This window comes from Corylus avellana, chromosome ca2 (assembly GCF_901000735.1).
Source record: "Corylus avellana chromosome ca2, CavTom2PMs-1.0".
NCBI lineage: Eukaryota > Viridiplantae > Streptophyta > Magnoliopsida > Fagales > Betulaceae > Corylus > Corylus avellana.
The window spans coordinates 13,265,712-13,278,893 of NC_081542.1; the positions used below are offsets into that span (position 1 = coordinate 13,265,712).

At 34.7% G+C, this 13,182-nt stretch overlaps 1 protein-coding gene across 2 annotated transcripts in view; it reads left to right on the forward strand.

Moving 5' to 3' along the window:
* Nucleotides 1-2,514: 2,514 nt before the first annotated feature.
* LOC132172184 (piezo-type mechanosensitive ion channel homolog) overlaps nucleotides 2,515-13,182 on the forward strand; it is a 28,763-nt gene continuing 18,095 nt past the window's right edge. For both annotated transcript variants that reach the window (XM_059583632.1, XM_059583633.1), the window contains exons 1-7: nucleotides 2,515-2,859; nucleotides 3,793-3,873; nucleotides 4,404-4,563; nucleotides 4,666-4,823; nucleotides 7,110-7,266; nucleotides 7,391-7,577; nucleotides 12,526-12,641. In XM_059583632.1, coding sequence (XP_059439615.1) covers nucleotides 2,811-2,859; nucleotides 3,793-3,873; nucleotides 4,404-4,563; nucleotides 4,666-4,823; nucleotides 7,110-7,266; nucleotides 7,391-7,577; nucleotides 12,526-12,641 — 908 coding nt within the window. In that variant the 5' untranslated portion in view covers nucleotides 2,515-2,810. The remainder of the gene's footprint in view (nucleotides 2,860-3,792; nucleotides 3,874-4,403; nucleotides 4,564-4,665; nucleotides 4,824-7,109; nucleotides 7,267-7,390; nucleotides 7,578-12,525; nucleotides 12,642-13,182) is intronic.

Consider the following 13,182-nt stretch of genomic DNA (forward strand, 5'->3'; position numbering starts at 1 on the left):
TATTATGGGAGCCATTTTATTTTTTTATTGTTTCTCTCACTTGTTTTCTCTTTTTCCTAAAATTGATATTTTTTTATTGTTTTTTTAATAAAAAGATATTTCATAAATATGATTGACATTACTATGAGAATGTGGTTTTCATACTTAACGTTGGCAAATACGACATTTGAAAAATATAACCGTTGAAAAATATAATTATTCTAAAACACAACCGTTTCAAAAATATTATAGTTACAAAAATGATTATTTGAAAAATAATAATCGTTGAAAAATTATTGTGTTAAACAAATTACCATTGAAAAAATAAAAAGTGAAATACGAATTTTAGTAAAGAAATAAAGATAAAATCAATAAAGAGTAAAAGAATAATATTTAAATGATATAGATAAAAATATAACTAATGGGATGCAGGAGGCCTTTAAAAATTTATAAATTAAACTAGAGAAAATGAGTTTTGAGAAGTCATTTTGCATAAAAATTTGGCTCATCTATTGTGAATGCTTTTAAGAATTCTCCATAGCCTTTATTTTTTAATCAACTTGAAGCTTTTCAATACTAAGCAATATGAATTGATGGACCAGAAATAAAAAGAAAGGAATAATGTAATTAAACAAATTCTACCAACATTATTGTTGATGTAGTTGAACACCCGAGCCTCAAATAAAGAGAGCTTGCAAGATGTAGTAGGAAATAAGCTCGAAAATTGAGAATTACTTCAATGATTAAATTAGTAGAGAACGCCTTTGCGGAGAGAATTAGATAAGTCTTTCGTTAATGAATATATCAAAAGGTTGGCTCAAGAAAATTTTTAAGTGGTTAGCTAAGTGGTATGGGTTTGAATCTTTGCAATAAAGATTAATTCCCATGCCTGATTAGTATAAATCACATTGGTTTTCATTGATGTCCTGGTGGGGCGGACTGTTAAGTTATAACTCGACTGGTTTTGAGGGTGCGCATGCAATTTTTGCTGTTTAGGTCTCTCTTGAGTAGTTCTTTGCGGGTTGGTGATACTATGGTCACGTCTATGTAGAATAGCCATAATTAGTTTCCCTCTCCAACTTTTTTGAATAATTAAAATAAATAAATAAATAAAATATCAAAAGGTTGATTGTTTGGGTTGAAATCATAATTATTGGGCTGAGGACCCAAGGTTTTCAGGCCTAGGGCTTGAGGCCTAATTAGGTGGGTGTATATTGGATCCACCAATTATCAAGCGTTTTTTTTTTTTTTTTTTTTTTTTAATTTTTTGTTGTTGACATGTCCGTACAAGAGGGGAGAAGGGGATTCGAACTAGTGATCTCTATTTCATTAAGTGTGGTCCCAGCCGATTGAACTACCTCTTGGAGACCACAAATTATCAAGCTTACTATTATTATTATTATCAATATTAGCATTATTATTGTAATGATCCAAGTAAACAATAGAAATTTAAATTCTCAATAATTTAAATTTGAAATTTATTTTGAATTCTTCATTAAAACTGAAAGCTAAAAGGATGATTGGACCAATTGATTGTTCAAAAAAAGAAAAACAAAAAGGCCTTTTTTCTTAAAGACGCACATTAGACTTATATAAATGATTGAAAACAATATAAAAAAGCTCATCAAACTATCAGTTATTTGTAATATAGTCTCATAATGTTTAAGAGGTACTAAAGTAGCCTCCCAAACTACCAAAATGTATCAAAAATGCCACTCATTTTTTTATATTCCTATAATACCCCTATTCTTTTAACAAATAAATACAAAAAAATAAAAAAAAAGTTTTTTGGAATAAACAAATAATTAGTCAATGTAGTTAGCCTAAATTATAAATTGCTTCATGTCGTATTAAAATAAAATCAATGGGCGAATAAAAACAAATTTTTAACAGAATTTAAGTCTAGGGACTAATTTTTTTTTTTTTTTTTGAATATCTCAAGAACCGTACATTTGATTTTACTTTAATACAACATGAATAGTCATTGTAGTTGCCTAAACTAGTCCCTGCATAAATTATTTATTTATCCCAAAAAAGTTTTTTTTTTTTTTTTTTTGTATTTTTAAAAAATTGTTTGGTTTTTTTTTTTTTTTTTACAATTATTTTATTATTTTATTTGTTAAAAGAATAGGAGAATTATAGGAATATATAAAAAAGAAGCGGCATTTTTAATACATTTTGATAGTTTGGAGGCTACTTTAGTACATTTTGAACATTAGGAGCTATATTCTAAACCGTTAGGAGTTTGAGGGCTTTTTTATATTTTTTTCTAAAAGATATTATATTATTTGTTATTGACCATCATACCCTCCCGCCGAAAGTGCAATATATTCTTCTCCATTTATGTTGCGCAACATCTCAAACGTGTAAGTTTTTTAGTGTTCCCATTGGCTCAAACGTTGTAACTTGTAACCTTATTTTTCCCAAAGTCTTAACTATATTTTTACCCGTCTCTTTAACCCGCCTAGCTCGATATCATATTATCCAATGTGTGACTTTCAGTTTGGACTAGTAGTTACAGACATTGATTTGTTTAATTAGATTAAGTATTTGACGCCCGTTTGATACAATTATTGATTTTTTTACCGTAATTTTAGATAAACCTGTCAACTAAATTCTGTTCATTTTCATTGTTTGATGGCGTTCCTGAAACAGAGAAGAAGTGAACCGACATCTGTGGTTTCTAATTGGTAATTTCTGGGAAAATTTGGGGTTTTCCGGACATGGGCTTTCGACTTTTTGGTGCAAATTGAAAACCCATCGACGGATTTGTCAAATTCGATGAAAAGGTGATGGCATTGAAGTGATCGAATTGGCAGAAAGAGGTTCGTATGGCGAACTTTCTTGGTGGGTTTGTATTGCCTCTGCTGCTCCTAACAGGTATGCTTTGCAATTGCAATCGTTCTTGTGGTTTTTTTATTTACTTTTGTTTATTCGTATTGTTGTTGTATTAATATTTTTGTTAGTATGAGTATTATTTGGTTTTTAGTTTTATTACGATTATTACTATTGGTTTTTTAGCTGCTTAATTGTGATAGGAAGATCATTTGGAGCGAGTGAGCTGGATGGTCCTATTACCACTTTGTTCTTGAATTGAGCTAGATGATATAATTGCATTACAACCAAAATATATAGTAATTAAATTGCAAGCTTCGGTACTTATTTGTTGTAGGAAGTTACCCCTTTTCTCAAAAGCTTTAGCTAATAGGAAATTGTTAGACTTAATCATTTAAATTATATTCTAAAACTCCCCCTCACATGAGTTCAAATTCCCCTTTAACAAGTGAGGTCCAACATTTGGAAATTTTAGTTGAATGGGGTGAATGATGGAAATAAGGTTCAAACTTAGGACTTTGGCTTTGATATTAAATTATCTCAAAAGCTTAAGCTAATAGGAAATTGTAAACTTAATCATTTCAATTATATTCTAACATGTTGTGTTTTCTACAGCAGTTTGAATGATCCTCTTTTGATTTTTTCCATCGCAGTTTAAATGAATTATATCTGTACCATATTTGTATTAAATAAAAGTTGCCATTCTCTCTTACCATTTTTGAAATTTATGTATGGAACTAGTTTGAATTGTCGTCTCATAGTCTTAGAGCGAAGAACAATATTGCCTTCTTTAAGGTGCTGTCCCGTAGACAGAAAGGTTGCACGTACAGACACACATTTATTTAAATATGTAAATTTCTTTCTTAGCTTCATCGGCGAGTTGCTTTTGTCATAATTTCAGTGAATAGAACACATGTGTGGTTGCTTCACCTGAAGTATTGTATTGATTTGACGTGTTTTCCCCCGTTTTTGTTGCAGCTGCTGTAATCAACTGGAGTCTGATCTCTCTAGTTGATTTGATAGCTTTCCTTCTCGTTCAATATAATGCATCAAAAATAGGTAAGCTGCTTTATGCAGTCTGAGTTCTATACTATTATTGTTATTGCATGTTTTAATGCCATATGCAATTATGCTTGTATGATGTTATCATTTGGAATCTTTTTCTCGGTTGGGCATTGAGGGTGGGTTTGGAGGAGCTTTTGTCAGGAAGGAACTGGAATGATTAGGAAAGATATAATAGAGGTTACAATTCTGGATAAGGAATGTAAGGAAATATGCAATGCATTCAAGAGAGTGGCATTTCCATAAAATATCGTTGCTAGTTGTGCTTTTATTCGTACCAACAGTACCATGTCATTGATTAGTTTCCTCTTGAATATACTATAGCTATTTTATTTCTTGCATTATTGATTGAAAATAGAAAAAAGAAAAAGGAAAAAAAAAGAAAAAAGGGTCCCCTGATTGAGGAATCTTTACTTTGTTGATTAGCTTTGGCTCCACAGTGCTGCTCTCTGTTACATTGAATGCTATAATTCCGTGTGTTATGCTATTATTATTATTCTAATACCACTAATACATTTTTTTCGTAGGCTTTCGTTCCCGAAGGCGGTTTTGGTTACTATGGCCTATTATCATCTTTTCCTTGCTTGTCATTCTTTCTCAAGTAACATTTCTTGTCGTATGGACCGTTGAGGGAAATAAATGGAGTATAGCTGAAGCTTGGTGGGCAAAACTGATTGGATTCATGACGTAAGAATTGATCTTTTTTATTTTTATTTTTAATTTTTATTTCTAGTTCTTAATTTCTTCTTCAGAAACTGATAATTTACCCTTTGTTGTATGCTTATGCAGAGTTCTTACCTGGAAATCTCCCTCTGTAATTTATTTCTTGATTGTACAACTACTAGCGGTTTTTGTTGCTTTAGTTGGTATATACGGAAATAGATTTGGTCTGGTTCCATGGCAGGCTTCTTGTTGGGGGCATTTCTGTTCAGTTGTTGAACATTTAGGTTTGTAAGTAGTTCATTACAGCACTATATTTTGTACAGGTTGCTTGTTCTTCAAGTTTGTTTTTAATCCTCTCTATCAATTCTTTTGCATTTTAATTGCAAATTTGTGGTGTCTGATGTCTGAAATAGAAATATATTCTTGTAAATTGAACATGATTGCACACAAGTTTCGTCAGTTTTGCTTTCTTGGTTAAATCATTCTGGGTGATTGAAGTGGTGGTGGAAATGGAATTTTTTTTTTTTTTCCCCTTTTTGAGTAGACAAAATGGAAATATTTTAACTGCTATATTACTAGCCATGCTTGATGTCATAGGATATTCAGCAGTCAAGAAATATGGCCATAAAATGTGTGCAGCTGAAGCGGGGAATATCTGATTCTGAATTAGTGGCAAGACAAGTAAGATTTTGGGAATTAAAATGAATCCAGCTGTGAGTAGCTGGAGGCACCTTGAAGTGGAGAAGTTTGGGAACACATAAGCTGTGGGGGTTGTGTCATGTGTGCTATCACCAGTGAATGCCTTGAAGGATGGAGTTACACATGTGTTGTTGCAAGGGACAAACTTTAAGAAAGTCGGTGATATTGTAGGAGAACACATGATGGCCTGTAGTTTATTGGACATTATGGCCTTGAAGTGGACTTAATTGGACAAAAATAATTCCTATACTGGGTGGAAGGTTCCTCAATTCTGATTATGCATGAGACTTAAAAAGTCAAGGATAGGGGAGAGATGGTGTGAACACAAACACTGTTTGTGTAGGGTCATTTAATTCGAGTTGTTCAGGATTTCTTCAATTAAAAAATGATGGCATGCTTCAAGGCCAAAGGAAAAGGTAAACTTTTACTTATCTTTTTCCCCTTTGACTACCTTATCATATGGGGTTGGCTGTGTCTTGGAGAATCTTGCTTCCTCCCCTATTTAATTTGGCAGATATCTCGTGGGATGAACCTCCAAGGGTTGCTTGAGGAGTCTGTTGGCTAAATTGTTGTTACTTGATTACTTGGCATCATTCCTTTTTATCTGGACTTGGTATTCGGTTCTTGTTTCTCTTTCATGGTTTCAATTTCCAGATCTTGGACCTGGTGTTTTTAGAGGACACTAGAAAGTATTTCATAGGTTTTTTTTTTTTTTTTTTGTTAAAGACAGAGTCATCTAGATAATGAGTAATCTTTTGAGTCTTTCAGTATATTATGTACCCGTGTTTTAGATGTTTGATGACTCTGAGGACTATGAAACTGTGAAGATGTTTCCTTGGGGAATATATTGAGGGGAGTTCAGGAGGAAGATACAGATGATGGATATGGAACAAAGAAATCCAAATATTAGATGAGGGTTCCCCACTAAAATTATGAGTTCAGACTTGAGATGGGGATTTACAGAATCTTTTTTCTATTATGGTGGTGGTGTCTGGAAATTTTAATGAAATCTTGACATTTATTTGCTTGAACCAGTTGCAGGGACAGGACAAGCCATCTGGCAGGCTTATGAACTGAATCCCAGAATTTCTAGAACACTCCTTTGCCTCTTAGGGTTTGTTTTTAAAATATTTGTCATCACTTCTTTGTGAAAATGTCATATATTTAAAAGAATTCAAAGGTATTAAGAAGGCAGAAATTGTGTGGTTTGGACAGAGAAATCTTGGATATAGTCTTTTGAATTTCTTTCCCCTCATTTTATTGGGGAATTTTTTTAACATTTCTTCCAGTTCAATTTTGTAGTTGTATTCAAAAGTGGATTTGCATTTAAAGATCAAGCCACTTATATTTAAAAACTTAGATATGGAAATCTAAAATGACCTTATACCTTTTGTATATTTATATGCCCTAGTTGTATTATTGATTTGAGTTGCATTCTCAACAAATAGGATAACTTTTGACCATGTGCCTTGAGAGAAGCAGTAGGGTTCTATCCTGCAGAGAGCTGTTTCTTTGGCTGCTTGATTGATATCATGTTTACAAAATATGGGCTTGGCATTATGAATGCTGGCATCAGGAAAATTTCAGTTGCTAATATCTGTAATACGAGCTTGCCTTGGTCCATGTCGTGCCTTTTTCTTTTCTATGCATTATTGATGTTGTAAAGTGTTAAAAAAAAATGCATAATGGTTCATAATCAGCTGCTTTCATGTGTGTATTCCATATTTATTTATGTATGTTGCTATGATCATTGCCTCCTAGATTAAATTACATTGTATATTCTTGATTTTCCTCTTTGTATGAGTAAAATATATTTCAAATTTTTATTTGAGAATTAATTTGGAATTCTTTTTTGTTTTGGAATAAGTTAGGTTCTCGTCTTAGGGTTGCTTCCTGTTTGCTGTTGCCTGCCATTCAGCTGGTCGTGGGAATTAGCCATCCCTCATGGGTTACTCTACCATTTTTTATTGGAAGCTGTGTTGGTCTTGTGGATTGGTCTTTAACGAGCAATTTTCTAGGGCTTTTCAGGTTCTTTCTTTATGAATCTTTAATGTTTACTGGCCAATAGTGTTACTCTCTCTCTCTCTCTCTCTCTCTCTCAGTCAGTTGCTTGTCCCTTTTGTGGCTTATATTTGTACATATGGTCTTGAAGGTGGTGGAGGCCTCTTCAGCTCTATGCAGGCTTCAACATTGTCCTGCTTTATGTGTACCAGCTCCCAATAGGGTTCCCAAATACATTTCAATGGATAGCTGATTTCATTGGTCTGTTCAAAGTATCTGCAAATTCTGAGTGGCCTGAAATTTGTTCTTGCTTTTCTCTTATACTTTTCTATATCATGGTATGCATCTGTTTTACAATTCTTTGATCTTCAACTCCGTTAAAATTAGCAGCAGAGTACTCATAGTTGCATTTATTACTTTCATTTTCTCTGCAATTTAGGTTTTGGAGGTCCATTATGTTTTACTCTCTCCTATGTGTTGCCTAAGAATCTTTTCTGGATGTAGATTTTCGCCAGATACATATTTTGTAAAACAGATCAGATCTTCTTCCATATTGTTGATAAACGGGTTTCATTTTTATTTCCTCTTGTACATTGAGTCTTCAAGTACTATTTTGGCATCAACTGAGCTTTGGTGTTGCCATGAGATTTTAAATTGTTTGATCAAGATTCAGCTTAACATTTTGAGATCCTCTGTAGTTCTTTTTGATACATGAATTTAATAGTTTTAGATTTATAATATAGAAAGATACCAAGAGTGATGATCACTTAAGCAAAGATATTGTTGGTCTTTTCTTTTGTTCTTGCAAAGCTGGATTTTTTTGTTGCAAAACTTTTGACAGTTTAGGTCATGGTATTTCATCTAAAGCAGTCCTCTCTCAATATATATATAAAGGTCCTACAGTAACACAAGGATACCAAAGAGCATTTTGATGAATCCTGATGGTTGCAATGGAGTAAGTCTATACATCGCCCTTGTATCACCTCAAAGCTGATGTAGCATGGTCTCCTATAACATGTGGGGCATGAAAATAGGTTTTTTTTTTTTTTTTTTTTTTGAGGGGACCACGCCACATTAGCTTTGGGGTGATGCAAGGGTGATGTATAGCATTACTCGTTGCAATGAATTAAGCTGGAAGGTTCTTACTAGAGCAACTTGTATTATAAAATTGGTTGGAAGAGCATGTCTTTGGCTTTATAAGTACATTAATAAGATTCCTGAAAAATTTTTCTTTGGCTTTAGAAATATGCACGCAAGCTTTTGTGGTCAACCATGGAAGTATCTGGCTTTGGTTTAACTAAGGCGTAGTCAGGGGCGGACCTGCAGCTTGTGTTACCCAAAATCTTTCCAAATTTTCTTAAATTGCCTTAAAAATCTACCCATTTTATAAATTTGTCCCTCCAAAATGATATTTTGTCCCCCCAAAATAATATTTGTATCCCCTTTTAATTTTTTTTCTTAGCTTTGCTCCCCCAAAATAATATATGTGTCCATTTTAATTATTTTTTACAGTTTTGCTCCCCCCAAAAAAATAATATTTGTTTTCCCTTTTAATTCTTTTTTTTTTTTTTTTTTTTTTTAAAACTTTGCCCCCTCCTTCAATATAAAAAAACCTAAAATACCCAATTCATTTAGTTTCCCTCTATATTCTAGTTCGCTTCTAATTAAAAACTCAATTGGATTTAGGACTTTAATTGAATATGTGAATAAAAAAGTTAAATGGTTTAGGTTCTTTGAGTAGCTTCTAACTAACAATTAGTTTTTTGAATAGTTATTTTGACATCATTTAGGTTTATAATATTTGTTTTGACATCACAAATTAGATAGTTTAATCATTTATGATTGCACCATTGTTTGACTCGACTCTTAGCATTTCTCTTCTTGTTTTTTTTTGATAAGTAATGATGATATATAAAAAGAGCGCAGAGGGGCGCAACCCATATACACGGGAAGTATAAGCCGAGAGCGCCTAGGAGGGGGAGAAATGAAAAAGAAAATCAGAGAAACTAATCACTAAAGGAGCTAGCCAAGCGGCCGTCCAAGAGTAAAGAGTAAAGAAGAAGAAATGAGTCAATTCCTCTATGGTCCTAGTGGAATTTTCAAAATCTCTAGCATTTCTTTCATTCCAAATACACCACATAAGACACATAGGGATCATCTTCCACACAACCGCGCTTCGAGAACGTCCTCCCGACCACCAGCTAGCAAACAAGGCCCTCACCCTGCAAGGCATGACCCAATGCAACCCAAATCACTGAAAAATCATATGCCAAAGAGCACTTGCGAGCTCACAATGGAGGAGAAGGTGATCGACTAACTCTCCGGTCTTCTTGCACATATAACACCACTCCACAACCACTATGTTCCTCTTACGCAGCGTATCATGAGTCAAAATTTTGCCCAAGGCCGCAGTCCATCCGAAAAAAGCCACCTGCCGAGGCGCCTTAGTACACCAGATGCTCTTCCAAGGAAACTCCTCTTGATTAGAAATGGACAAGGCCTTATAGAACAACTTAACCTCGAACTTGCCCTTCTTGGACGAAGACCAGCAAATATGGTCTACACTGCCTAGGGAGACCTTGCAAGAATACAATCGATCAAAAAAAGGAGAAATCAAATCCATCTCCCAATCTTGGACCGACAGTACGAAAATGACATTCCACTCAACAACCCCATTCCTCCCAATAAAATTATCCTTCACCCAAGCTTCTTTGTGTCTGACGATACTGTATAAGGACGGGAAGGCTTGCTTCAAAGAGTTGTCCCCACACCAAATATTATGCCAGAATCGGACTTTCGAACCCTCCCCCACCTCAAAACGAATACCTTTGGCAAAGAAATTCCACCCTTTACGAATATGCTTCCATAGACCCACACCATGAGAGCCCGAAACCTCCTTCGTGCACCACCCACCTTCTTGATCTTCATACTTAGCTTTGATCAAATTACACCAAAGAGCCCCGTTCTCATTTGCGTATCTCTAAAGCCATTTCCTCAAAAGAGCTTGGTTAAACTGGTGCAACTTCCGAATGCCAAGACCACCTTAACGAAAAGGGCTGCAAACTTGGTTCCAATTTACAAGATGCAACTTGGGCTCATCCCCCATTCCTCCCCACAAGAAATCTCTTTGGACTTTCTCGATCCTTTTAGCTACACTTACAGGAATCGGAAACAAAGACAAAAAGTAAGTCGGAAGATTAGCCAAAGTGCTCTTAATGAGAGTTAAGCGACCTCCTTTAGAAAGATACATTCTCTTCCAACCTGCCATTTGACGCTCCATCTTTTCAATCACTTCATTCCACATAGCCGTATCCTTGTGGGGATTGTTAGGAAAAATAGTTCAGGCTCAAAGGTACTTTTTTTCTTATACCCTATAAATCGTGTTTAATTTATTTTGCTGGTTTTTTGTTTTTTAATTCTAAGCTATTTTGCTATTTTTTATATTATTATGTATTTGTGATGCCGTGAGATTAGATGTAATACTTCTATGCTTTTATTTTATACAAACATACATATAAAGAGATTATGTGTATTTATATACTTTTGTATTTATACGAGTCCGCCCATTTCCCCCCCAAAAAAAAAAATTCCGTCCCCCCATACCTCAAATCCTAGTTCCGCCCCTGGGTGTAGTTGCTTGCTGGCTTGCATCCTCTACTCTACAATTGATTATTTACATACTAAATTCAAAAAATATCATGTTCTGCCCCATTAGTAAAAAAAGGGGTTTTATATTGATGAGAAAACAAAGTGATCGATAATTTTTTTTTTGAAAAGTAATCAAGATATCATTAAAAGCAAAAAGTGCATCTAGGCACACAAGAGAAACATCTAGCTAGAAGGAGGAAAAAGAACAAGAAATCATGAAAACTATGCACCAAAGGAGATACAAATGTAATTGTCCAAAAATAAAGAGAATTGAAGAAAAGAGACTTAAGCTCTTCCAATGTTCTCTTGCGATCTTCAAAACTTCTATCATTTCTTTCTCACCACAAACACCACAAAAGTCAAAAAGGCACCATTTTTGACACAATAGCACTCCGATTGCTACCAATAGTCCACCAACAAGCAAACTAGTCAACTACTTGTCTAGGCTTATCCCAAGACAGCTCAAAGCAACTGAAAAAAAAAAAAAAAAAAAATCCGTAAGGCACAAGCAACCTCGCAATAGAGAAGAAGATGGTCCATGGACTCCCCATTCCTCTTTTGCGTACAGTACCTATCGACCACAATGATATGCCGCTTCCTTAGATTGTTCATGGTAAGGATCTTTCCTAGAGCCGATGACCAAGCAAAAAAAGCTGGCCTCCAAGGGACCTTAGTCTGCCAAATATTTTTCGAAGGAAAAAGAATGTCATCATTACAAACTAGGACACTGTAGAAGGATTTCACATTGAACTATCCTCTTTTGGATGCAGCTCACCAAAGCTTGTTTTCACCTTCCTGTCTCAGTCTAACTAAAGACAACAAATTGAAGAATGAGGCAAAGACATTCATCTCTCAATCATGAGTGGTTCTAGCAAAGGTTATCTTGAGGTGCTAGAGATGCTTCTTGTAGGATTGCTTTACAGAACCAGTCTCCAAGTTATCATGTGGGAACCTATTTCTGCTCTATCTTTGATTCTTTTGAGGCCTGAACAACGAGGCATGTACCCATTGGCATGTTGGGATGTACTTTACAAATATTTGAAGTCATGATGTGGTTCTTTATGATCAACTCTGTTATTTAAAGTAAAATAGACAAGGTAAAGAGATAGAGAGAGTTGAAGTTTGACTCATATCAGATTTTAAGCTAAATCATTGGAGCCTGCGTATTTCTGGATATGCCTGTGGGTAATGTGCTTAGGTGGTCTTTTTTTTAATGTATGGAATAAAAGGAGAACTGTCACTTAGATGCCTGAGGTGCCCTCATAGCAAGGTATCTATTTCAGATGATGGATGGCAAAATTGTTAAGAGCTCCTTTTTTTGGTGGAAATTTGGCTACTACGGTGAATGTCATTCTGAATGAGGTGAAATCTGGCTATTGGCCATCCAAATGTTTGCCTTGCAGGAATATAGTTCAGTTCCAACTTACTATCTGTGCAGCCATCCAAACAAGTCCTATACAATATGCAATTAAAAGCCTTCCAATATATGGTTAAAATTATCTCGTCTTTTGATATACGTGTGTGTGTGTGTGTATGTGTTTATGTTATTTTCTTTGTCCTTTTTTTTTTTTTTGTTGCATTTTTCTCTTTGTTGTTCATGTTTGTTTCTTTTTTACCTATTTCTTTCCCCTGATGCAGCTATCTTGTGTTAAATGTGATCTGGAGGAAATGGATTATATTATGTCCACGGGAGAAAGTAGCTTGACTGAGCAACTTCTTCCCTCGAAGCATTCATTTTTCATTCGTGAATCAAGGTAATAGTCTTGGAAAATTTAAATCTAGTTAACATCAAGCCATCTCTTTGCATTGATTTGTAATTGTCTAGTTCTCACAAGATAATCGTTACAAAATAAAAACTGTCTGCTGAATCTAATTCACAGTCTGAGCTCTGATGTGTTTGACCTTTTGTCTGCCATTAGGTTTGTTCTTTTATTCCTACTCTAGCAGCTAGCTGATTTGATATAGAAACTTTATCATAACTTCCCACTGTGCGGACATTGCTCAGTTGCTATGGAGTTATGGTTCTTCATCTTTGTGGTATTTGGTGTAAAATGGGTCCTGCCTAAGTCAGTGTTTGCTTTGCTTCGATGTTGGTGAAGGAAACCTAATTAACAGGAAAAAAGTTTGGAATGCGGTGGCTTTGTGTCTCATGTGGACTGTATGGAGGGAAAGAAATGGGCAGACTATTCTTAAGGGGTAGCTCAATTGGCTAGGGAGCACACCTTAGAAGCAGAGGTCACTAATTCGAATTTTCTCCTCTTCCTCTCCTTCTCCTCATGGCCAATTACTTATAAA